This window comes from Poecilia reticulata, linkage group LG4 (genome assembly GCF_000633615.1).
Source record: "Poecilia reticulata strain Guanapo linkage group LG4, Guppy_female_1.0+MT, whole genome shotgun sequence".
Classification (NCBI taxonomy): Eukaryota; Metazoa; Chordata; class Actinopteri; order Cyprinodontiformes; family Poeciliidae; genus Poecilia; species Poecilia reticulata.
The window spans coordinates 26,001,656-26,023,446 of NC_024334.1; the positions used below are offsets into that span (position 1 = coordinate 26,001,656).

Here is a 21,791-nt window from a genome sequence, read left to right on the forward strand (position 1 = left end):
TCTGAAGTTAATGCTTTATGTTCTTGTTGAAATTTTAGAGAAAGGAACTATATATAAAGTTAAGAATCTGAATTCTAATATTTTCAAATACTCATGAAATTGAAAAAGTTCAAGAAAGTGTCATATCTCAAGATTACTTTTGAGATATTTCAAAAATAATAGGCATATACATTTTTCGTACATTTTTACTAGAGCATTTTAAATAACGATATTTTTATTTTTGTCATGTTTATGCTATATGAAAATGAACAACAAAGTCCATCTATAGAAAGATAATTTTACTGCTCTACTACTTGTTTTTATATTCAGTTAGTGACTCTTTTCAATAGCACAACATATTTTAATAGAAGTAGAATACTGCCATAAAACAGATTTAAATTAAAATACTAGTTTCATTAAAATAACATTTTCAAATAATGTAGGCCTAAAAACAAAACCAATTTTTTTAGACCACATATTTTATATATTCTTATTAAAGGTATTCATGCAATAGAAAAACCATCAAAAGCATTAAAATATTCCCTAAAAGGCCAGATTTTCTGATTAACATATAGCAAAAGATTTCCTCTGAATTTTCCTAGTTCTCAGTAACTCGTGAGTTTGCACAATTGTTTCTGTCATTTATCATAACCTCAATGTAATGTATGAGCAAAGAAGCAAAGTGAACAAAACCATGCTGAGATTTTTATTCAAGTCTCAACTACGTTATAGAAATGCTTTACCAATTTACATAGCACTAAAAACACATGATGTATGCACATAAAAAAGTCAAAATAGGCTGCAGCTACATGAGATCTCAATAGCTCCTGAGGGCAGTTTTCAGGTCGCCCCCCCCAATTCATCATGATCCATTGAAAGCAGACACTAAAGAGGAGAGTGTATGTTGCTCAACTGCACAGCAATTATTTTTAGAGACAAAACTGTGATCCTATGAAAACAAAGGCAATTAAAAAGGAGGTGGACCTCAGTTAAAAAAAACAGCTTTTTAGTGACTCTTTACATTTCTGACTGTATCAGCTGGATTTAGACCAGACACTTAAATAGTTAACACAGAAGACTCATAAACAGTACTGTACCACTCTGGCAATGCCACACACAGAAAAGAGGCCTTGGTGATGTTTGGCAGGTTTTATAAAAGGAAGTAGACAGATGTAAGGGTTTACACAAAAAGTCCTTAGAGAAAAAAAGAAAAGAAAAAAATTCTCTCCAAGTCGTCCCGGACTCTGTTTAAAATAAGTTTTGTTCCATTTCATTGTGGTTGCGAGAGCTAAAAAAGAAAAAGTGATTTCTTTTTAACATGTGAGCAGTTTGGAAGTAGACAGACGATGAGGCAGGAGCTGGAGTTTAAAGTTGAACAAAATGAGAAGGAAATTCATAGACGATAAAAAGAAAGTTTTCATTTAACGGTGAGAAACAATGGACCAACAGACTGAGTGGATGGCTTTCTGACTTGATACCAGTGTACCACAAAAAAGTCCAAAGCATCATCTATTTTTGTAACAGGTGCTGCAGGAAATGCTGGGTGCGTGTGGCGATGCTGCAGAGCCGAGAGCGGCGTCTGTTCGTCAAACAGAGGCCACCGTCTTTTAGCACTTGGTCCGCTGCCAGTGGTTGCAGAGAGTCTTTTAGGTTTCTACAGCGGCCGGTTCTGGCTCTGCTGAGACGGTACCGTCTGCTTCCTCATATGTGGGTGTCTGTTGTGGAGCTGGGCTGTCTGAACTGGGCCTAGACAGAAAACAACATTTCAGTAGCAGCAAAAAGTGTACTGAGATGCCATGCATCCGTTTTCACTTTAAAACAATGTTCCAACATGGCATCGATGAATAAGAGCGATCTGATACATGTTGAGCCAAACCTGTTTGGACTTGAACCTTGGCCGTCATTGTTCTCCTCTTTCAGAGGCGATTTGGGCTTTTCGTCTTCCTCTGCATTCTCCTTTCTCTCCTCCGATTCCCCATTCACGGGTTTGGATTCTACAAAAGACATTCAGGTTTATAAAGGGCTGCAGTGAGAGCAAAACCCAATCTGAAATGTTTCTCATACCAGTGTTTTGTGACTGCTTTTCATCATTCTCCGTTTCTTTGTTCTCTATTTTAGGCTTAGCTGCCAGCTCTGGTTTTCCCACGAAGCGAAGTTTTAACTTGTTGTAGACGTCGCTGGCCTTCTCCATGACTGCAGCGCTGGCTTTATACCGCCGAATCTGATGAGTGATGATGATTATTATTATTTTTTAAATTTAAGATGTTGAGAGAGAAATAGATTATTATAAAATAATCAGTCAAGTTGCAGAAGTTGAAAATATACAGCATAAAAACAATGCATATTCGGCTGAAATTAGATATTTACATGCGTTCTGCAGCATGTTACTGCCTCTGCTAACTGTGATGGCTACTTCCTCTCTGAGCGGCCCATGTCGTTACAAGGCTGGTTTTAACGTGTTTAATGTGTGCTACTGATCTGGGGTGGAAAGCACACATTTCACAACAAAATGCGTTCATCTCTGGGACACAGGACACATTTCCTTTGCAAAGAAAACACTGGCTGGACATTCCCATGATGCTTATACTTGTTTATAAGTTCAATGTGAAATCTTCAGACTTCTGGTCTTATCTGTCCAAAATGTCCCAACAGATTTTTTTTTAATTTTGCCACACAAGGAAGCAATATGTTTGAGGTTTTGTTTCAAAAATGCCTTCACTGAGGTCTCTTTGTTTAACTGAAATATTCTGAGTTTTTTTTTTTTACTCAGAAAAAAACATATATTTATATTTTTCTGGTGTATGTAAATATCTAGTTTCAAGTGGAGGCCATTTTGTGTTTTTTATGTATGAATGCAGAATGAATTATCCCACAGAAAATGCACAGCAAGCAGCACCTTTTTTAGTGTGGCAATAACTTCGGCATTTTTATGGAGAATCTGGCTGGTGACAGGTACAGCTTCAAGCTCTTCGAGTGCTTTTAGACAACGCTCAATGTCCTAGAATGCAACAAAAACACCCAGCCATTAATGTTTCATGGCAACACAAAGACATAAAGGAAGCTACATTTTGTGCCACTTACTGGGTTGTCCACTTTAAGTGCAAATTTAATGTCTGTGTGGAGTTTCTGTAGCCTTTCCTCCGGTGATGGCTCTAGATATTGATTAAAAAAAAGAACAGTTATTTCTTCAACTTTTCCTATAATGTTTTTTGCAATTTAATGCAAAATAATCCATACCCATTGGACTTTTCACATTTTGTCAGTGTATTTCTTATTTGTATTTCTTACCATGGACAAACACAATTTAGTGTATACTTGTGAAAAGAATGAAAAAGGAGACATGACGAATGAATTTGTATGATCTGAACCATCCCATTGTAGTTCTGTTTAGGATTCCTCCTGACCCGTCTGCTGCGTTCCTTGGTCTTCATGATGCTGTTTGTTCTCAATAGGATTCTAATTAATAAATAGGTAACTTTTAAAGATAATACATCATGCACTTGACCAGCGTCAGAATAAACGGGAGGAGACTCTTATAGATACAATGTGACTAAATGAAAAGCGCTCCAGTGGGTATGAATATTTTAAAAGGCATTTTAATGAGAAGAATTTGCAGTTTTCTTTGCCTAATAAATTTGCTGATAGTGCATGATAACCAGATGCAGAGCAGATGAAACTATGACTGCTTCTGACCTTTTTTCTTTTCCACTTTTTTCTCCGGTGGCCTCTCTGGTCGGCGTTTGGGCTTTTCAGGCTTAGACCTAAGTCAGACACAATGGCGTGATCAGTGTCCTTTAATATTTAATCAAGTTCTTCTCATGACATTTGCGTTCTGTGGTCTGTTCCCTCTCTGTCCGCTCACCTCGCTCTGGACTTCTCCTCCGCCCGTCTGGCTTTCTTCTCTTTCAGTTCCTTCTCCTTTCTTTCTTTTCTTTCCTTTTCCTTCTTTATTCTTGCCTTCTGTTTGTCTGCTTTCTTTTGTGTTTTTTTCACCTTTTTGACAGGAAAAAAAGAAAATGTTTTATCTTAACTATTAAGCAATTAAAAAAAAATTCAGAATTTATGGTAATTCACAAAGGAAGCTTACCTCTGCTGGAGATGGAGAATCAGAGTCAGAGGGTGCGGGGATCGGGGGCGGAGGCGGTTTCTTAGACTTCTTCAGTGGATGATCGTCTACACCTTCATCCGAGCTGCTGCTGCTGTCACTGTCAGTCTCTTTTTTGCTCTTTTCTTTGTCTTTCTTCTTTTTCTCATCCTCCTCCTTCTCTCTCTCACGTAGCCGGCGGAGCTCCTCAGCCTCCTCCTTTTTCCTCCGCTCCTCGAGCTCTCGTCTGCGCTCCTCGTCTCGTTTCTTCCATTCACTGATGCGGTCCGGTTCACTGTCACTGTATGCAGTGGGGGGAAAACTATTCAGCTGCTTTAAGTTGACATTCATATTAAAATAATCAGCAATTTAACGTAATGATTTATTAAATAAAAAAATAAAAAGAGCAGCCTGACCTGTCGCTGTCGGAGGACGATGATGGTGCTCGTTTAGTTGGGGCAGGTTTGGGTTTTCTTGCTCGAGGCTTTGGAGCAGCTTTCTCTGTGAATCCAGGAAAACAAGCACTTAGCATAAATATATCAACGCAAATTCACAAGTAAGAAAAGCAAAAGCTCAGAATCTTTTTCCTAGGTATTTTGGATGAAGCGGATTCAGATCTCATACCTTTCTTGCGAGGCTGCGGGCCCTTGCGGGGAGGCGGATCAGACTCGGACTCGGACTTTGAGCCGGACTGGGACTCGGAGCCGGACAGAGCCGGCCGCGGCTTCTCGTCCTCAGAGTCGCTGTCTGCGACTTTCTTCTCTGACCCTGATCCCGACTCTGAATCTGAGTCAGAAGAACCTTTCTGTAGAACCCGAGAGAATACGTTGGAGAGTAAGTGGAACGTTTCTTGATAACAAACACAAAATAAATTAAAGTCACGAGTAAAACGGGGTTCATGCTTCACCTTCTTCTTCCCTCTGCCTCCGGCTTTCTTTCCTCCTCGTCCACCGGATTTCTTCTCTGGAGTAAAATCCTAGAGAATGAAAAATAAAGCCCAAATTCATGTTGTAAACTACTCTTTGTCTCCACAGTCAGCATTCATAGCACGATGTGTAGAGTGAGCAAATTACCTTGTCGCTGTTTTTGCCAGAGTCAGACTCTGAAGCCGTCGGGTCTGATTCAGACGGAGACCCGCTCTCCTCTTCGTCTCTGTCGCTGGAGGAGCCTCGCGCTTTTTTTGGAGGAGGAGGCCGCTTAAAATAAATATTAAGAAAGAGTTGTGTTTTTAATTAACTTGCTTTTTTATGGCTGGGGAGAAAAAAAACCTTATTTGAAATTAGTGCACTTATCGTATCCCCCGCCTCTTTTTAGAAAATCATATCCACTTTCTCTTGAGCTCAAAAACATTATTAGAAAAGTATTTCCATTCTAAAATTTCAAACACTTTGTTTACCTTGGGAGCCTGTGGCTTTCGCTTTATCCCACCTCCCCTCCCTCTGTCGTCACTCCCAGAGTCTGACTCGTCCTCGCTGCCGGAGTCGGCTTTTTGAGGAACCGGAGCGTCTTCGTCGTCATCCTCTTCATCACTTCCCCCTCCTTCTCCTCCTGCTGCTGCTTCATTGCCCTCACTATCAGATGAGCTAGCCTGCTGCAGAAATACATCAGTAAAGACATTAACTAGCATGTATGTCCTAAAACAACCCAACATAACTTCAGAGAATATTCAAAACTAGCAAAAACAGTTTTTTCCTATGGAAAGGCAGCATTAGGCTTGGTATGTTTACCAGTTTCGGGACATACTAAAGTTTTAAAAGTTAAGATTTTAAATTGTTAAAATTTTGCCGTCTTACAGTGTGGCAGACAACCTAATAATAAATCTAATGATCAATATATTGTTTTGACAGCAGTAAAAACAACCGGTGCCTTATATGAGAGTGAACTCTCACTTCTGGAAGTTTCAAGATTTTAAAGATCCAGCTGACTTACTGCAGGTGGAGCGCTGTAGGAGGCATGTGGATTGTTCTGGATCTCCCATAAACCTTCATTGAATCCCTTCCTTTTGTTGGGCTTGCCGTAGCGCTCTCGGCACTTTTCGTATGGGAAAAGGTCTTTTGCTGCAAGGAATGCTCTGTGCCACAGACAAAAAAAAAAGACAGTTTAAAATTAAATGGCTGAAAAATATGCTAGTAGTTCAGGTGACAGAATGTTTGAACTTGCATAGAGAAAGGTTTATACTGATGAGACTTTGAATCGGGATATTCTGTCCCCTGCTGGTGGCTTTATGAATTGCGTGTGCCACCTTGTCAATGTGTCAAAAAATCTCTTTTGTTTCACCATTAAAACTCCATTTGAGCAGCTAATATGATACGTCACAAGTCACAGTTTAATCAACTGTAATTTGCACCTTTCACAAAAACTTAGAATTAAATAAATATGTAATAAATTGATCTAAAAGGCATAAGTGATAATGCTACTTGAACCATCTCATAAATGTACCACATTTAGCCATGCAAATTTAAATTTTAGAGATGCACTAATCAATAAAGCAGAAATTGGATTTGACCAATTTGCTTTACACTCAGATACTATTTTTATTTTTTTTTTTACAATAACATTCATTAGAAATATCAAAACTAATCATTCCCTCCATTTTTGATGTACAAACACACCAACTGTAATTGTGTATTTTGATGCGCCTTTTCAAAATTGGGATATAGAAGTTTCAATGAATAAGTAGTTGTAATCTAGTGATTTCTTCATTTTATTTTTGATTCAAAATTGCCCTGATCAAAGAACATGCAAAACATATTTTGTCTATTTATGTGCCAGTTCTTTGGGGGAAAAAATCTGACTAAGTCCAAAGTAAATAAATCAAAAAACAGAACATCATAAATGGCCAGAAAAAGTTTTATCATTGCATCAGAGCTGTTTTTCATGAATGAAATGAAAGACTTCATAGAACACTTTAAAAATAATAACAATTTTAATTAATATTATGTGAAAAGGTAATGTGTGTATATATATATGGATATATATATACCTGCTGAACTATGCACTTACGTTTCATGAGTCCCAAAGAAGAAAATAGGGATTTTATTAGGTGGTGGTTTCACAGCTCCATCAGCCACATCTTCAATCTGTAACCAAGCACAATATCCAAGCAACAACTCAAACATTACTCTGTCATCATGTCAGAAACCCCATCAATAAAAAGTGTTATTGGAAAAGAGCTCAGATATACGCGAGTGGACACCATAGAGAGGGATTTATGATCCAGGAAACAAGCCACAGTTATCTCAAACGTCATTTCCAAATTAACAACGTTAGCTTCGCTTGTATATTTTTCCCCCAGCAGATTAGGCCAGCATCACATTCAAATTTCACCGCCCTAACTCTGACTATAGGCTTTTATAAAAAAGCAATTGCTAGCTCTCACAAGTTAAGTGAGGTGTGTGTTTATTTATGTATTTTAGATATTGAAGAGATACAGAAGAGAGCCTTCCACAGCGTCCCATGCAGAACAGCCCACCCCCTCCTCCTCCGGCTGCTTACTTACCCTAGCTGGCCAGTGGGGGTATCCCTTCATTTTAGCGAAGACCAGGTCTCCGGCCTGGAAGTTGTGTGGCATTGTCCCACCTCTCCGTGCAGCCTGGGTTTTAAAAGCGTTCGGCTGTCAATTTGCTGTTTGTGTCTCTCTTGGTCTAATGTTTTCAGGTTGACATGAAACCTGGAAACGATGGAGTCAGCTAACGAGCTAGCTGCATTCTAACCGAGCTCGGCGTTAACGCGAGAAGAGACAGCGAGAGCAGGAGAGAAGGAGTGCAGCAGGTACTTCCGCTCAGGGAACATAAATTGCCTTCAAAATAAAAGGCTTTTGAGAAATTCGTGTAAAGCAGATTTTGTTTTGGTTTAATTTAACCGAAACACAAATAGATGATTCTATTTACAATATTTCAGCTTTAAAACTCATTATTAGACTGTCAAAAGTTAATTAGCAATAGGTCTACACCCTTAATATTTTTATTACCGTTCATTATGAATGCCATATATACACTTTTTTGTATTTATAATACCAATTGACTACTGTACACACACATTCCAAGAGCATTTGATTTATTTTTCACTTTGAAAACAAATGGAATAGGAATGTGTTTTAAACATCAACCTGCCAGTCAGTACAGAAATTTGTTAATCAGCTGCTATAGTCTAGTAGTTTATTAACATGTATGTAATGTACAAGAACTGTCTCAATAAATGAATAAATAAATCAAACTAGTTGCCCTAAAGAATTAAAGAACACTGTAAAAACAATGATAAAATTGATTAGTATACTCTTTAAAAACAAACAAAACCCAGAAAGACAATTAATGGTGTTCAAATATTTTGTAATTTCTTAGTTTGAGTGTCTGAGTGATATTCTGTCACAAGAAAAATTATTTAAAGGAAACACATGACTCCTAAGTTTAAATTAGCATCACAGTGAAACTTGGCATAATTGTTGCTAGTTGCTGATTCATTCCTGCCCGAGCGAAAAAAAAAAGTACAACTGCAAAATGTGTATCACAATTTTAGCCAATTATGGTATACATTTAGCTCACTTCTGAGCTACAATAGCCCTTAAAAACTAGGCTAAAAATCATAAAAAACCAATTGTTTGTACATACACATGTACAAACAAATGGATGTTTTGCTGTTTTTTATTGACATAATTGCAATGGATTTCAACGACAGAAATAGATGCAAATGTATCCATCCTCTATAAAAGTTTTGCATTTGTTTGTTTGTTTAACTTAAAAATAGAAATAAAGTTCTGGTACTTTTAAAGCAACAGATATTTATTAAAAGTTTCAAGCCTCCTCTTTAGAAGGCTTAAAAAATTGCAACTCTAAATTTTTATTTAGAAGGGCAGACGGCAGCAAATGTTCTTTTATTTGTAAAAGCTGCAGGCCTTTACAGTCAGAAAAAATTTCGGATTTTTTTTTTCTGTCGAATAGTCCCTTTTACTACAGGAAGTACAGATGTGAAATATTTTGAAGAGCTTCACACATTCGAATGAAGCAGTCGGAAATCCCGCCTCTCCTGCGCCACGATTGGTTGACTCCCCTTCTTGGCTTCTTCTCGCCCAATGACGGGTTACAATGTGGAAAGCTGCGTTGACCTCCCCCCAAATTCACCTCTAATGAGAAGCCATGTTTCGCTCGTTAAGAAGCGTCCAGCAGTTTAACTGCAACCTCCTGACTCTTCAGAGACTCCACGCCAACTCAAAACTCTTCATTTGTACCTCCAAGATGGCCGGCTCGGAGTTCCGGATTGAGCGGGACACGTTTGGCGAGCTCAAGGTCCCCGCTGACAAGTACTACGGCGCTCAGACTGTCAGATCCACCATGAACTTCAAGATTGGGGGACCCAGTGAGAGAATGCCAATCCAAGTGATCAAGGCCTTCGGGATCCTGAAGAGAGCAGCTGCTGAGGTAAACAAAGACTACGGCCTGGACCCTAAGCTGGCAGATGCCATCGTAAAAGCTGCAGATGAGGTTTCAGCAGGTAAACTGGATGATCATTTCCCTCTGGTGGTGTGGCAGACCGGATCAGGGACTCAGACTAACATGAACGTAAATGAGGTGATCAGCAACAGGGCTATTGAGATACTGGGAGGAAAACTGGGCTCCAAGGATCCAGTTCACCCAAATGATCACGTCAATAAGAGTCAGAGCTCCAACGACACCTTCCCCACTGCCATGCACATAGCTGTAGCTACAGAGGTCCACCATGTCCTGCTGCCCGGCCTGCAGACCCTGCACGATGCCCTAGCTGCCAAGGCTGAAGAGTTCAAAGATATCATCAAGATCGGACGCACCCACACCCAGGACGCCGTCCCGCTGTCGCTCGGACAGGAGTTCAGCGGGTACGTCCAGCAGGTGAAGTACAGCATCGAAAGGGTGAAGGCCGCCATGCCCAGGGTGTACGAGCTGGCAGCAGGGGGTACGGCGGTCGGGACAGGACTCAACACCCGCATCGGCTTTGCAGAGAAGGTCGCCGCTACAGTCGCCTCCCTCACCGGCCTCCCGTTCATCACCGCCCCCAACAAGTTTGAAGCCCTGGCGGCTCATGACGCGCTGGTGGAGCTGAGCGGAGCTCTGAACACGGTGGCCGTCAGCATGATGAAAGTCGCTAACGACATCCGATTCCTGGGGTCAGGACCCCGCTCCGGCCTGGGGGAGCTCATCTTACCGGAGAACGAGCCCGGGAGCAGCATCATGCCGGGGAAAGTGAACCCCACCCAGTGTGAGGCCATGACCATGGTGGCCGCCCAGGTGATGGGGAACCACGTGGCCGTGACAGTTGGGGGGAGTAACGGACACTTTGAGCTCAACGTCTTCAAGCCCATGATGGTGAAGAACGTCCTGAACTCCGCCCGCCTGCTCGGCGACGCCTCCGTCTCCTTCACCAACAACTGCGTGGTGGGCATCCAGGCCAACACGGAGAGGATCAACAAGCTCATGAACGAGTCCCTCATGCTGGTCACGGCCCTCAACCCGCACATCGGCTACGACAAAGCCGCGGCCATCGCCAAGACGGCTCACAAGAAGGGCTCCACGCTGAAGGCCGTGGCCGTGGAGCTGGGCTACCTGACCGAGGAGCAGTTCGATCAGTGGGTAAAGCCCAGTGAAATGCTTGGGCCAAAGTGAACTGTGAAAGCACTACCACAACCTTGGAAATTGTTGAACTCGATGAAAAATAACATTCTAAATCTTTGCGTCTCTTAATAAAAACAGCAAGATTTCTGTTTTTTTTTTTCCGTTTTCCGTTTTGCATACTTTGAGACTTAACCTCTTATGTATTATTGATTTAAAGACCTCAGCATCCAGAATGTGGTGTCAGTAAATCCGTTAATGTACACAAAGTTGTATTCTGTACATTTTAATTCACAATGTTTTTTTTTTCTTTTAAATATGAATGGCAGTAAAGTTTTTCATGTTTAAAGAATATGCGGATGTGCCATATTAGCAGTGTCCCATTGAAAGATTAAAAATATATATTATTTACCCTGATTACATTTGTTTTCTTTAAAACATTACATGAGGTGGAAAAAAAGAGCACATTAAAAAGGATATTAAATACTTTATTGTGCACAGTAACAACCAAGGAATAAAAGCCAGTTTAAGCCTAATAATGGCATTTTATAAACATGCAAAATAATAAAAACAAGTACAAGGATTGAGGAGAAAAAAAAAACATCTCGTCTTTTATTTGGTCCAACTGACTTTTGGAATATCGTAATGCTCCGTAAGGTTGTCCAGGTGGCGATTGAAATCCTGCGCAGAAATAAAGCAGCAGCTTTACAGACATACACTTAACATTTGCACATAATTTAAATCAAGGCAATTTTCTATCTCTATATGACAAAGCTAAAAAATACAAAATACTGGCAATAAAATCTACACGTGATGATGAATAGTTCTCTAAATATGTAGAACCTGACTGAGGTCCATTTTAGATGCCTGGGAAGCAGGATAGACCTGAGACGACTCACCTCAACTCTGTGCTTGTGTGTCTTTGACGCCTTCTTCAAAATTCGCTCCATTTGCTGCAAGAAAAGAGACGGCAAAATTAGCTTTAAAATAAAATATCAATTTATCCCATTGTGATGCCCTCTAAACGCATCCAAAGTTCATCAAAAAATTTTAAACACACAGGTGTTTGGGTTGGTAAACTAATGCATCAGTATTTGTTTCAGAACTTACGTTATACTTGTGTATGTCCAGGTACTTTAAGTTAAATAAAACTGATCAGCTGTGGCAAGAGTTCTACTCTTAGTCCTGCAGAATATATCAATAGTTTGCGAAACAACAAAGTTCCAAACTATTGCACCAGTCAAAGTGCTTGTTTGGTTTTGGGAGGGCAAAAGGGTTTGTTTGACTAATGTTGAAAATATTCAATAGAATACTGCTGTACTTTGCAGTAAATAAGCATTTTCTACTTAGCTTTTGCTTTCTTGTCAGATTTCAGATGAAACAAATGTTAATATTAGACAAAAATAACCTAAGAACTTTTTTATTTTTTAAATGCAGTTTATACATTATTATTTAGTTCAGATGCATTTGGGTTATGTGCATGGGAAAGATTCAAAACAATCGAGCCAGTCCCCCTTTAACTTGCAAAAAAAAAAACTGTTTTGTTTGGCCTTGTCTAGCTCGTTACTTCAATATAATTAAAATGCAGTGGCATGAGGTTATAAAGGCAGTTGAAAAATCTCCAATACGGCTAAAGTGAAACATTTCTGCAAAGAAAAGTGGACCAAAATTCCTCAACGGAAACATAAAAGACTCACTACTGATAAACTCAAAACACCCGTTAAAACGTGGCTGCTATGAGGTTAAGGAGCCATCACTTTTTCTACAAAGCCTCTGTAACATTCCCCTTTTTAATTATGTGTTACACAGATATTAGGGGCAGCAACTTCTAGACAATGGAGACCAAAAAGGCTTTCTACCAAACCCAATTTTTGCTGCGTGTCCTGAAACCAGTGACACCAGCTCAGAGATACTCAGGATTTGCACCTACCCTCTTTTCTTGCATCTTGTCAAAAGCAATTTGTGCTGGTGTCCTTTTGTCGATGTACGTCTTCTTTGTTTTCACCTCCTCGTCATCATTTTGGCTCGTCACAACCTGCTCCAGGCGATGCTTACTCTCTTTACTCTTCTTCTTCTTCCTTCCAAAATAAACATAAAATTTGATTACTCTTAAGTTATCTGAACCACATAACATCACTTTTCAAAACTTTCAGCAAAGGTGTTTTTGTTGTCTCATACTTTTACTTTAACTTATTACAACAAAAAAATATAAAAACTTTGTTGAGGAAACTAAAACATGTTGTTAATGCAAAAAAAAGTATATAAGTTTCATGCAGTATGCTACTCTATATTTAGCACAAAATCTAAAGGCTGGGGTCAAATTTATTTATTTAATTGATTTAGATTCTGTAAGATGGTTTCCTTTAAAAAATGCTTCCATGTAATTTTTGCTTGTTAAGTTTAAGAGATTTATATAAAATATGTTTATCTTTTGTCTATGGCTTTAAGTAAACATAAATGTAAAAGACAACAACACTGTCTGGGCAAACATGCTTTTTAAAGTAGATAATGCATGCAATAGTATTAGGCTTGATTTATAGGAGTTGCTGAGCAGATGACCACTTTAATTTTTAAATTGTGTAAAGTAAATAATCTAATCAAATGTTTCACAAGTTACATGCTAGTTTTAAATTATTCTGATAATTGTGCAGAATGTTCTAGTCTAGGTTTGAAGAGTTTACGTGTTGTAGTTTTTAAACAACAGCCGATTAAATATGATCAAGGTAGTGAAAATTAGATGGAATTGCCGAATCGGAAGCCAACTTCAGCTTCGTGTGATTTCAAAACAATGCGAAATGTTCTAGGCCTAGCTTCTTCTTCTGGTACTAATGCTAAAAATCAAAAATTTTAAGCTTTCCATAAAAGCAATACATAATGGTGTCATAGAGAGACATATTAACACTTATATGTTCTTAATTTGAATGCCGTTTCCATGTCCACAAATAATATTAATCACAAACGTTAACAAAAATACTATGTGATACTAGCTTACTAGCTAACTAGCTGACTAGCTTCAGAGGCTAACATGTTAACACCAGCTGTTTCTAAGACAGCGACCAACTGTTGAGTTGTGAAAATGCTTCATTAACTCTAGAACACTTACTTCTTTCCTGCCGAAAGCTCTCCTGCACCCTTTAATTTTAGGGAGCTCTTCTGGATCTGATCGTACTCGGACATGTTCGAGAACTTTTCCTACGGTCTTCTTCTCCTTTGTTATGATGCAAGTCAACTGAGCGCATCACTGCTGCCACCTAGTGACTTAAAAAAAGAGGAACAGCACGCTCGAGAACCCGAGTACTTTTGCTTGTAGTGTTTCATCCTATCCAGAGGGGTGCAGTATACTGTTTCTACAGAGCCAAAGAAAGAACGCAGAAAACGGAAGTTGGATACGGTTATGAATGTCAAATAGTAGCATGGTGTGTTATGTTTGTAGGTAACCCTGAATAAAAATGTTTGCCTACTGTTTATTTCGGATAGCACCGTCCACTCAGTGCATAAAAAGCAATGCTGGAGCGTTTTTGAGCAGAATAAGCACAGTAAACAGGATACAGACATGTGGTTATGCTAAGAAAGTTGGTGAGTAAATGCAACATCTCTTCTGAACATGCTAGTTATTTACTATACTGTTAAAGGTAACCCCCTTTACACCTAACGCAATCTAATCTTGTGCTGCGTGTTAGATGGTAATGTTATATAGCCAAATGTTTATTGCTTTTTTTCTTTCTTTATGATCTTAACTACTTGTAATCAAATATCCTCAGACCTAATCAGATTTTGTTCACCGTCTTTCAGCTTCCAAAGGGAAAGGTAAAGGCATGATAAAAGAAGAACTGAAAGGTCCAGAGGTGTGTAAAGACCCAGTCAGACTTGCATCGTATGCAGTCGGAGTTAACATCTACAAACAAGGGGATGACCCTAAAATAAAGCCTCCAGAGGAATATCCTGAGTGGTGAGTACACATGTAACTGTCTTCTGCACAGTTTAGATTTGATTTTGATCAGTGTTGTCACTACTAAGCAGTACTTTTAAAAAAAAGTTTGGCATTTTGCATTATTGGTCTTTCTTCTCATAAAACTCTTTAATCCATAAAATGTACATATATTTTTGTGGTGTCCTGGTTTCAAATCCCCATAGAAGATTTTAAATTAAAATTTGAGAATTTCCTTGGAGTTTTTTTTTTTTTTTTGTCAGGTTTTGACTTTGACTTTTTTTCTAGTGATTCCTTTGTGAGTCTGCTCAATGACTTTTCTGATCAAGCTCAACTTTGTGAAAAGTACCACACACAACACATTTTAAAAGCATGTCACAAGATGTTTGATAAAGGTGTTTTTTTTTTTTTTAATGAAAAGGAAGTTGAAAATACCCCTGGCCAATTTTATGGTGGATCTCTAAATTGCGCTCAATGGCTCAACATCTCTTATCATGACTGTTCTCAGCGCGGTAAAGCAATCTGTGTCTTTGCCCTGTTATCGGAGAGAGCTAAACAGAATACTGACAAACATTGTTAAACAATGTAAGATGGCATGCGAGGTGTTTGTTTTTTTTAGCCTTTCAGTCACACGAAAAGTTTATTGTGCCATTTTATTATCTTTTAAAACTTTTCAAGCTACCATCTCCGCAGATTCCACACATCCTGAACACAAAACGTTGTCAGCTCTACAGAGCGCTGTGTGAAAAAAATCAGTCACCACTGAGACAATTTCTTCCCCCAGGCTGACTCTGAGCAACATAGTGATCGCTTTACAGTCTTAGAAATCATCTACTCTGCTGTACATAAAATATGCTTATTTGCATTACCACAACCTGTTTTTCTTCATAGAAATGGCTGTACAAACACATACACGCACATAACGTCATTTTATTTCCTCTAAACTCCATATATTAATGCCTAACGTCTGTACACTGAGTGCATAAAACAGAAGTCAAATTCATCATGTTTGCACACAGTCTTGGCCAATAAAGCTGACTCTGATTTTACTCGTGTCAAAATCAGTGCCGTGTAAGCCTGTACTGTTTACAGCAGATGGACGTTCCTGGACATCGTTTGGTCATGTGTTAATGTCTTCCACTTTCTCTTCTCATTTGTTCAGGTTGTTCCAGTTGAACTTGGGAGAAGCCAAAAAGCTGCACGAGTTGGAACCCGACACCTGGCAGTACTGGAAGCGTCTGAGGAAGGAGAACATGTGGCGCAACAACAAACTGCGCAAGGGGAAGAAGATGTAGAACATGGACTCTATTGACCTGCAGCTTGTCTGTGTTTCAGGGACCTGCTTCGCACTCTGGAGTGAATTACTATAAAAGTGATATGACTCGTGTTCACAACTCATGTCTATAATGATAAGGACTATTTGTCACATGCCATTTACTCACCAGGTTACCTGAAATCATGCTACATGTGAACTGTAGTAAAAATCTGAACAAATGAGTGGATTTTTTTTTCTCAGGTTGGTGCTGTTGAGGAAAGGCTCTACCCAACTGGACAATGGAGTCCAGTTCGATTAAAGACGTTCAGTACAAAATAGTGAAAGGTTCTGTTGGATAACAAAACTTCCGATTTACTGCTATAATAAAATCTGAGACATAAAAATGTATCCTTTCAATTCTGTAACTTGTTTTTTTGGTTTTCTTTTACAAATCATATTGACTGCACCATTCTGCCTGCGTCTCACTAATTTGGCACCTCATCGCAACAGAACGTTGCAAATATCCCAGATAGTGGTAAAGTAGATAAATGTTGGCGTATGGTATTTGTTAGTCCTTGTAGCTATACAAAAAATAAATTCCAGTTAAAATACATTTACACTCCTGTATTTATTCAGCATTTTGCTTGTTAACTCCTAGAAACATCAATGCATTTTGGGGACTAATCGATCAACACAACATTGTGCATGACTGTAAAGAAAAAGGACAAAAGCAGACATGGCTTTAACTTTTTTACAAAATCTGCTGTATCTTTGTACTGACACTCTCCCGCTCTCCCCGACCATCTTTACTCTAATGCCTCTAAATCAAGTGCAACCATTTAACTTCAGAGATGTTTTTTTTTTGTAAATGGAAACCACCTGTGTAGTACTTTATATGTGCTTGTCGAGGCCTCAAAAGGTTGGTTGGAGATCATTGTTGTGCAAACATAAGGAATGACGTGTAACACTGCAGACGGGTCAAGGATAAACTTGCAGAGTTAAATTATAAAACACTATCCCCAGAACTGTTCAGTCCATCATTTAAAAAAGAAATCGTGGAACAACTGCAAACCCAGTAAGACCTGACCATCCATCTTCAATGACAATGGCTCGCTAAGCATTAATTAGAGAAGCAGTCAAAGAGGCTTGGTAACTCTGGAGGAGCTGCACAAATCTGGCATAATGCTGTAGAGTAACACTGAGCATCATTCAGTTGAAGCATGATGGTGGCAGCATCATGCTGTGGGAGTCTATTTTTACTCAGCAGGGGCAGTGAAGCTGGTCAGAGCTGAATATGAGGCCATCCTGGAAGGAAAATTATTTTTAAGGTTGCAAAAGAGTTGCTCATCTTCCAATATGAAACTAGCTATGCATTCAGCCATAGCTATAGAAGAATGGTTTCTATAAAAGATGTTCAGTGTGTGTTAGAATTACTCGATGAAAGAGAAAAATAGCAAAAATGCTGTCTCTTCATATGAAAAACTAGTGAACAATTGGAACCGCAGATAGCTCAGCAACATTGACTCAGAAATTAAATGCACGCCACACTTTTCATACTGTTTATAAAAAGCGTGGCAAAGTAAAGAGGGAGTGCATAATTACACAAAGCCCTGCATAAATATGGATCTATTACTGTTCTGACACCGTTTACTCTGTTGGCTTTTTGTCTGTGGTCTGACATCTGGCGCCATTTGTTCTAAATGTGTGAGGATGTTTTTGTAAGACCTAAGGATGTCCTAAAATATACACCGTAAACAAGCTTTTATTAAGCAGTACAGTTTTATTTTACTTTGTTTTTTTAAAGTTGGGTTGTATTAATGGAGTAACCATGGAAACGTCTCATGCAAATGACCGTAATACGTGCCAGGGATGACAGAAAAAAAAAAAAGAGGAACCGAAATGAGAAGCAAACTATCTGGGGAACCAAATCGGGTTAGATTAGGAGAGCGACAAGGTGTAAAAAAAAAAAATGCGGCGGATATCTGTGTGACTCAAAGGCCACCTGCTCCTCAGTCACTCGCTCCGAGATTTACCTTCAGCTCGGACTTTTCCGGTAAACTCAAACTTATTTCCCTCACTAGTACTCTTTGCTTTCTTGGCAGCTCATGGCGGAAGCGGCAGCTCAGCTGTAAATCCGAACTGCAGCTTCTTTTGTTCGTTCTTGTTTTAAGTTAACACTTTTGTCTTATTGCGCTAACATGTGTTGATTTCCTCTGAATTCTTGCTCTTTAGTGTTTTACAGGCGGGTTTTCATAAGCTCTTAACGCCGGTGGTTTTTCTGGCTCCGTATATTTACCGTTCTCTATGTGCTGCCAGGTACAGTGTCTCCTGTGAACTCAACGCATGCGATCTAATTTGTGCCTGTGTCTGGATTTTGATTTTTGCTGCAAAGGGTAAAAAAAAAAAAAAAAAACGGGCTTAGAAGATTGGAAAGATGAACATCAGCAGTCTCGGTGAAGAAGGGATGAACAAGCTGTCAAAGATGCTGGACAACTCCAGTTGTGGATGGAGGCAGCTGGCCAACGCGGCGACTGAGCACCCGCAATTCCGCTGCAGGTGAGAGACCCTGAAGGCATCGTGAATCAGCAGCCTCATATGATCAAAAACACTTCACCAAAAATACCCTTCTTTATTTCATCTTCTTCCAAACATAATATCTGTTGCTTAATTTTCGAGGGCGTTGCCGCTCCAGGTCTGCATGACCCTAATCATCTTTCTACCGAATTTTGTCTTTGCAGTGAAAAGGAGCTGACCAGCTGCTCCATTCAGGTGATGGACGCTGCAGGCAGCCCTTCCCGCACCCTCCTGGCATGGTTAGCGGATCGTGGCTGCTCCATTGACTTCCTCCAGCACTATCTGAGGAAGATGGACCACCAGAAAGCTCTGCAGTTCCTCGCCACCGCAGGTAAAACGGAGACGGCAAGCGATTCATTCAAGATCCTTTTGACATTTTAACAACCACAAATTTAACACATTTCCATTGGAATACTTAGAGATTGTGTGTGTGTGTGTGTGTGTGTGTGATAGACATTCACAAAGTAGTGTAGAAAGAAGAAGTCAAAGGTAGAAGTGGAACAGACAAATATTTTGCACAGATAAAAATCATAAAAGTTCGAGATGCATTTGTATTCAGCCAGGTCGAGCAGGGTTATGTTATAAAACGTCTCACCCATGAATTAATCATTTAAAAATGCAGAGAGCATGGTAAACCTGTGACCTACATTAATAGCTTTAGGAGAAATATTGAGTCTCGGGGAATTCAGGTGTGAGAATTTGTTGGCACGACAACTATTATTTATGTTATGTTGACCTTAATCTGAAAAGTGAAAGAAAGCCAGAAGGATTCCCCGCTGCAGACGCTTAAATTTTTTCTGAGTTTGAGCTTTTTTGAAACCAAAATTGTGCAAGCATTGTTGCTCTGTTGCTGCAACTGTAGAAAGAGGCAGTCCTACAAAGAATTGACTTTTTAGATTCTTATTTGTGAAAAAAATGTATCATTTTGTTTGCGATACTAGTGCAAAAAAAAGTCATACAATCACAAAAGTAGATAAGATCTACTGCTGGTTATTGCTAATATTTTCCTTCCTTGCCATCCTGCTCTTTGTGTGTTGTGGCAAGATAACCAATAGCCAAGTGTATCCCCGTTTAATGTCACGATTTAATGTCGGGGAAACATTAAATCATTAACTACTTATTAAAAATCCCAACACATTGATTCATTGTCTAAAAGAATAAAATAAAAAGGCTCCTGCCAAATGTGCTTTTGTTTTGGTTTTTATTAAGTTACTGTAATTAAAGATTTTTTTAGACATCTCCAAGAAAGTAGATCAAAAACCTTTCTGCACCAAAGCTTATAAAGCCAGATGGATCAACATTTCTCCCTTAAGTATTTGTGGAAAAATACTTTCTATTTCAAGCCCAATGTCTTTTGCCTTCTTTTTTTTAGACTAAACATTTTTAAATATACAAACAAATCTTATTGAGTGATAATTGACTTTCCAGAGTGAAACAACATAAAGAGAAAATGTTTTTGATCCTGTGCTCCTTTATAGTTTGTGAAATTTGACTTTTAGACATGCTTCATCATACCACTTACAAGTCACTACATGCTACGCGTAACAGTGTGTTTGACTATCTTATGCTGGAACATGTCTTAATAGAAGAATAGTGCGTTCCTTCTTGTAATCCTCGCTGTTCGTGTTGTGTGCTTCTGTTTAGTGTTGGAGCAGATTAAGATCACAGTCCAGCCACAGTCTCAACAGGCTCCTCTGGGGAGCAGGGTGGTTCTGACATGCAGGGCCTCCGGACCTTCTGGACTCAGCTACCAGTGGTTCAAAGGCAAAGAGGAGGTCAGAGAAGTGGCTTATAAATCCTCTTTATAACTCCCTTGTTTCTTGTTTTCATCTAAGTCTATGTGGATTATTTTCGTGCTTTAGATTTTACACGAGACGGGAAGTTTGCCAGAGTTGGTCCTTTGCCCTTTGGGTCCAGCCCACCAGGGTCACTACATCTGCAGGATCAACCATGGAGAAAAATGCATCTTCTCCACGTGGGCTCATGTTCGACTGCTTCACTCTGCAGGTTCCAGTTCAGGTATGCTTGTTTTTTGTTTTTCCCGCCTTTACCCACATGTCGCAGCATGTGGTGCAGGGTGATGGAAAACAACTGTCATGGCAGGCTGCAGCAGTATGTTTCCAGTAAGTGGACTGCGAATCAGTCAGCAGCCCAGCTCCCAGGCAGCATCTGAAGGGGATGTTTTGGTCCTGAAGTGCAGAGCAGAGGCTAACCCTCCTCCCCAGTACAAGTGGTATCACAACAAAGTGCCCATGCCTCAACAAAAAGCATGCTCCCTCAGGGTAAGTTCATTTAGAAAACCTACAATGAGGTAAAGTTTAATTATTGCGCATTATTGCCTTTTATTGCCAGTCAAATCTTCTAAGTTGGACAACAAAGAGCAGTTTTTTTTGCAAAAGTATTAATACTCGTTGAGCTGTTATGTTACAAATGAATGTTGAAAGTTGGGACACTTAATTATTGGACATTTTATTTACAGAGGTTGAGTTTTCCATGCTTATGACACAATTTCTTTGTGAGATATGATTTAGATGACTGAAGAACAGTTATTTTCAGTCTATGAAGTAAACTGTTTTTTTATTGACTGAATCAATTGCTGCATTAAGATCAACAATACCGATACAAATCCAGGTTAACCTTTTTGTAATAATCAACGATTCTGGATATGTTTCATAACAGGACCTAACTGGAATTATCTTGTAATAATATTTAAAATAAAAAGGTTTAACTGGTTTAAAATCCTCGTCTTAAAATTCTCATGCTGAGTCTGAGCTTTAAGTTTTCTACCTATCTTGTTTTAGACAGCAAACTGACTACATTTTGAACTAGTGGATATATTGGTGGGTAAAAAGTTAAGCATAGTAAACCTTGTTTGTGTTACTTGAAATTAGTTTGGAAAAACCTCAATATTTTCCAAGTTTTGTGCCTCTAATATTAACTTTTGTGAAAAATTTGATAGTTGCTAATGGGTTTTTCTCCATTTCCTTGATACTTTCAGATTGTTTCTTTTTACCTGTTTAGTTATGTTATTTGCCCAGGGTGGTTTTGGTTTTGGACTGATTGTCTGGGGCAATAGCAAAAACTTTCCAGACTTAAGTCACGCGATGGTCTTGTTTCTGTATGAGCTTGTTCCTGTAAGTTGCTACTGTTTCCTAGATCCCATGTGTGACCACAGAGCACAGAGGGGAGTACAGATGCAAGGTGTTTAATTTGTATCACGAGGCCTGGAGCGACACGGCAACAGTGACAATTGGTGAGGCACAGATACTCCTGTCTCTCATCTATCACTTATATATACACTGCTCAAAAAAATAAAGGGAACACTTAAACACTTAAGTGAACACTTAAGTGTTCCCTTTATTTTTTTGAGCAGTATATATATATATATATATA

At 39.2% G+C, this 21,791-nt stretch overlaps 5 protein-coding genes across 5 annotated transcripts in view; 3 read left to right on the plus strand and 2 right to left on the minus strand.

Moving 5' to 3' along the window:
• Positions 1–669: 669 nt before the first annotated feature.
• On the minus strand, positions 670–7,814 carry hdgfl2 (HDGF like 2). The gene is made up of 16 exons (XM_008406929.2): positions 7,563–7,814; positions 7,067–7,143; positions 5,993–6,134; positions 5,460–5,654; positions 5,137–5,259; positions 4,971–5,039; positions 4,688–4,868; positions 4,480–4,564; positions 4,067–4,364; positions 3,842–3,972; positions 3,673–3,740; positions 3,061–3,131; positions 2,876–2,977; positions 2,044–2,200; positions 1,856–1,973; positions 670–1,725 (listed from the first exon to the last, which is right to left on the minus strand). Exons 1-16 carry the CDS (start codon positions 7,632–7,634, stop codon positions 1,626–1,628), a joined length of 1,989 nt encoding a protein of 662 aa, XP_008405151.1. The 5' UTR covers positions 7,635–7,814; the 3' UTR covers positions 670–1,625.
• A 1,183-nt stretch (positions 7,815–8,997) lies between these two features.
• Positions 8,998–11,052, plus strand: fh (fumarate hydratase). The gene has a single exon (XM_008406931.2). The coding sequence runs from the start codon at positions 9,196–9,198 to the stop codon at positions 10,693–10,695; it is 1,500 nt and encodes a 499-aa protein (XP_008405153.1). The 5' UTR covers positions 8,998–9,195; the 3' UTR covers positions 10,696–11,052.
• Positions 11,053–11,113: 61 nt separating this feature from the next.
• Positions 11,114–13,884, minus strand: fam32a (family with sequence similarity 32 member A). The gene is made up of 4 exons (XM_008406932.2): positions 13,745–13,884; positions 12,572–12,719; positions 11,541–11,594; positions 11,114–11,322 (listed from the first exon to the last, which is right to left on the minus strand). Exons 1-4 carry the CDS (start codon positions 13,816–13,818, stop codon positions 11,254–11,256), a joined length of 345 nt encoding a protein of 114 aa, XP_008405154.1. The 5' UTR covers positions 13,819–13,884; the 3' UTR covers positions 11,114–11,253.
• A 101-nt stretch (positions 13,885–13,985) lies between these two features.
• mrpl54 (mitochondrial ribosomal protein L54) lies at positions 13,986–16,437 on the plus strand. The gene is made up of 3 exons (XM_008406928.2): positions 13,986–14,217; positions 14,434–14,590; positions 15,732–16,437. The coding sequence occupies exons 1-3, from the start codon at positions 14,091–14,093 to the stop codon at positions 15,862–15,864; spliced, it is 417 nt and encodes a 138-aa protein (XP_008405150.1). The 5' UTR covers positions 13,986–14,090; the 3' UTR covers positions 15,865–16,437.
• Positions 16,438–17,706: 1,269 nt separating this feature from the next.
• The window catches only part of LOC103463536 (mucosa-associated lymphoid tissue lymphoma translocation protein 1), a 10,504-nt gene continuing 6,419 nt past the window's right edge, over positions 17,707–21,791 (plus strand). Inside the window, 7 exon segments of the mRNA XM_074186855.1 lie at positions 17,707–17,877; positions 18,217–18,380; positions 18,563–18,729; positions 20,043–20,173; positions 20,261–20,417; positions 20,502–20,680; positions 21,555–21,748. Coding sequence (XP_074042956.1) covers positions 18,259–18,380; positions 18,563–18,729; positions 20,043–20,173; positions 20,261–20,417; positions 20,502–20,680; positions 21,555–21,748 — 950 coding nt within the window. The 5' untranslated portion in view covers positions 17,707–17,877; positions 18,217–18,258.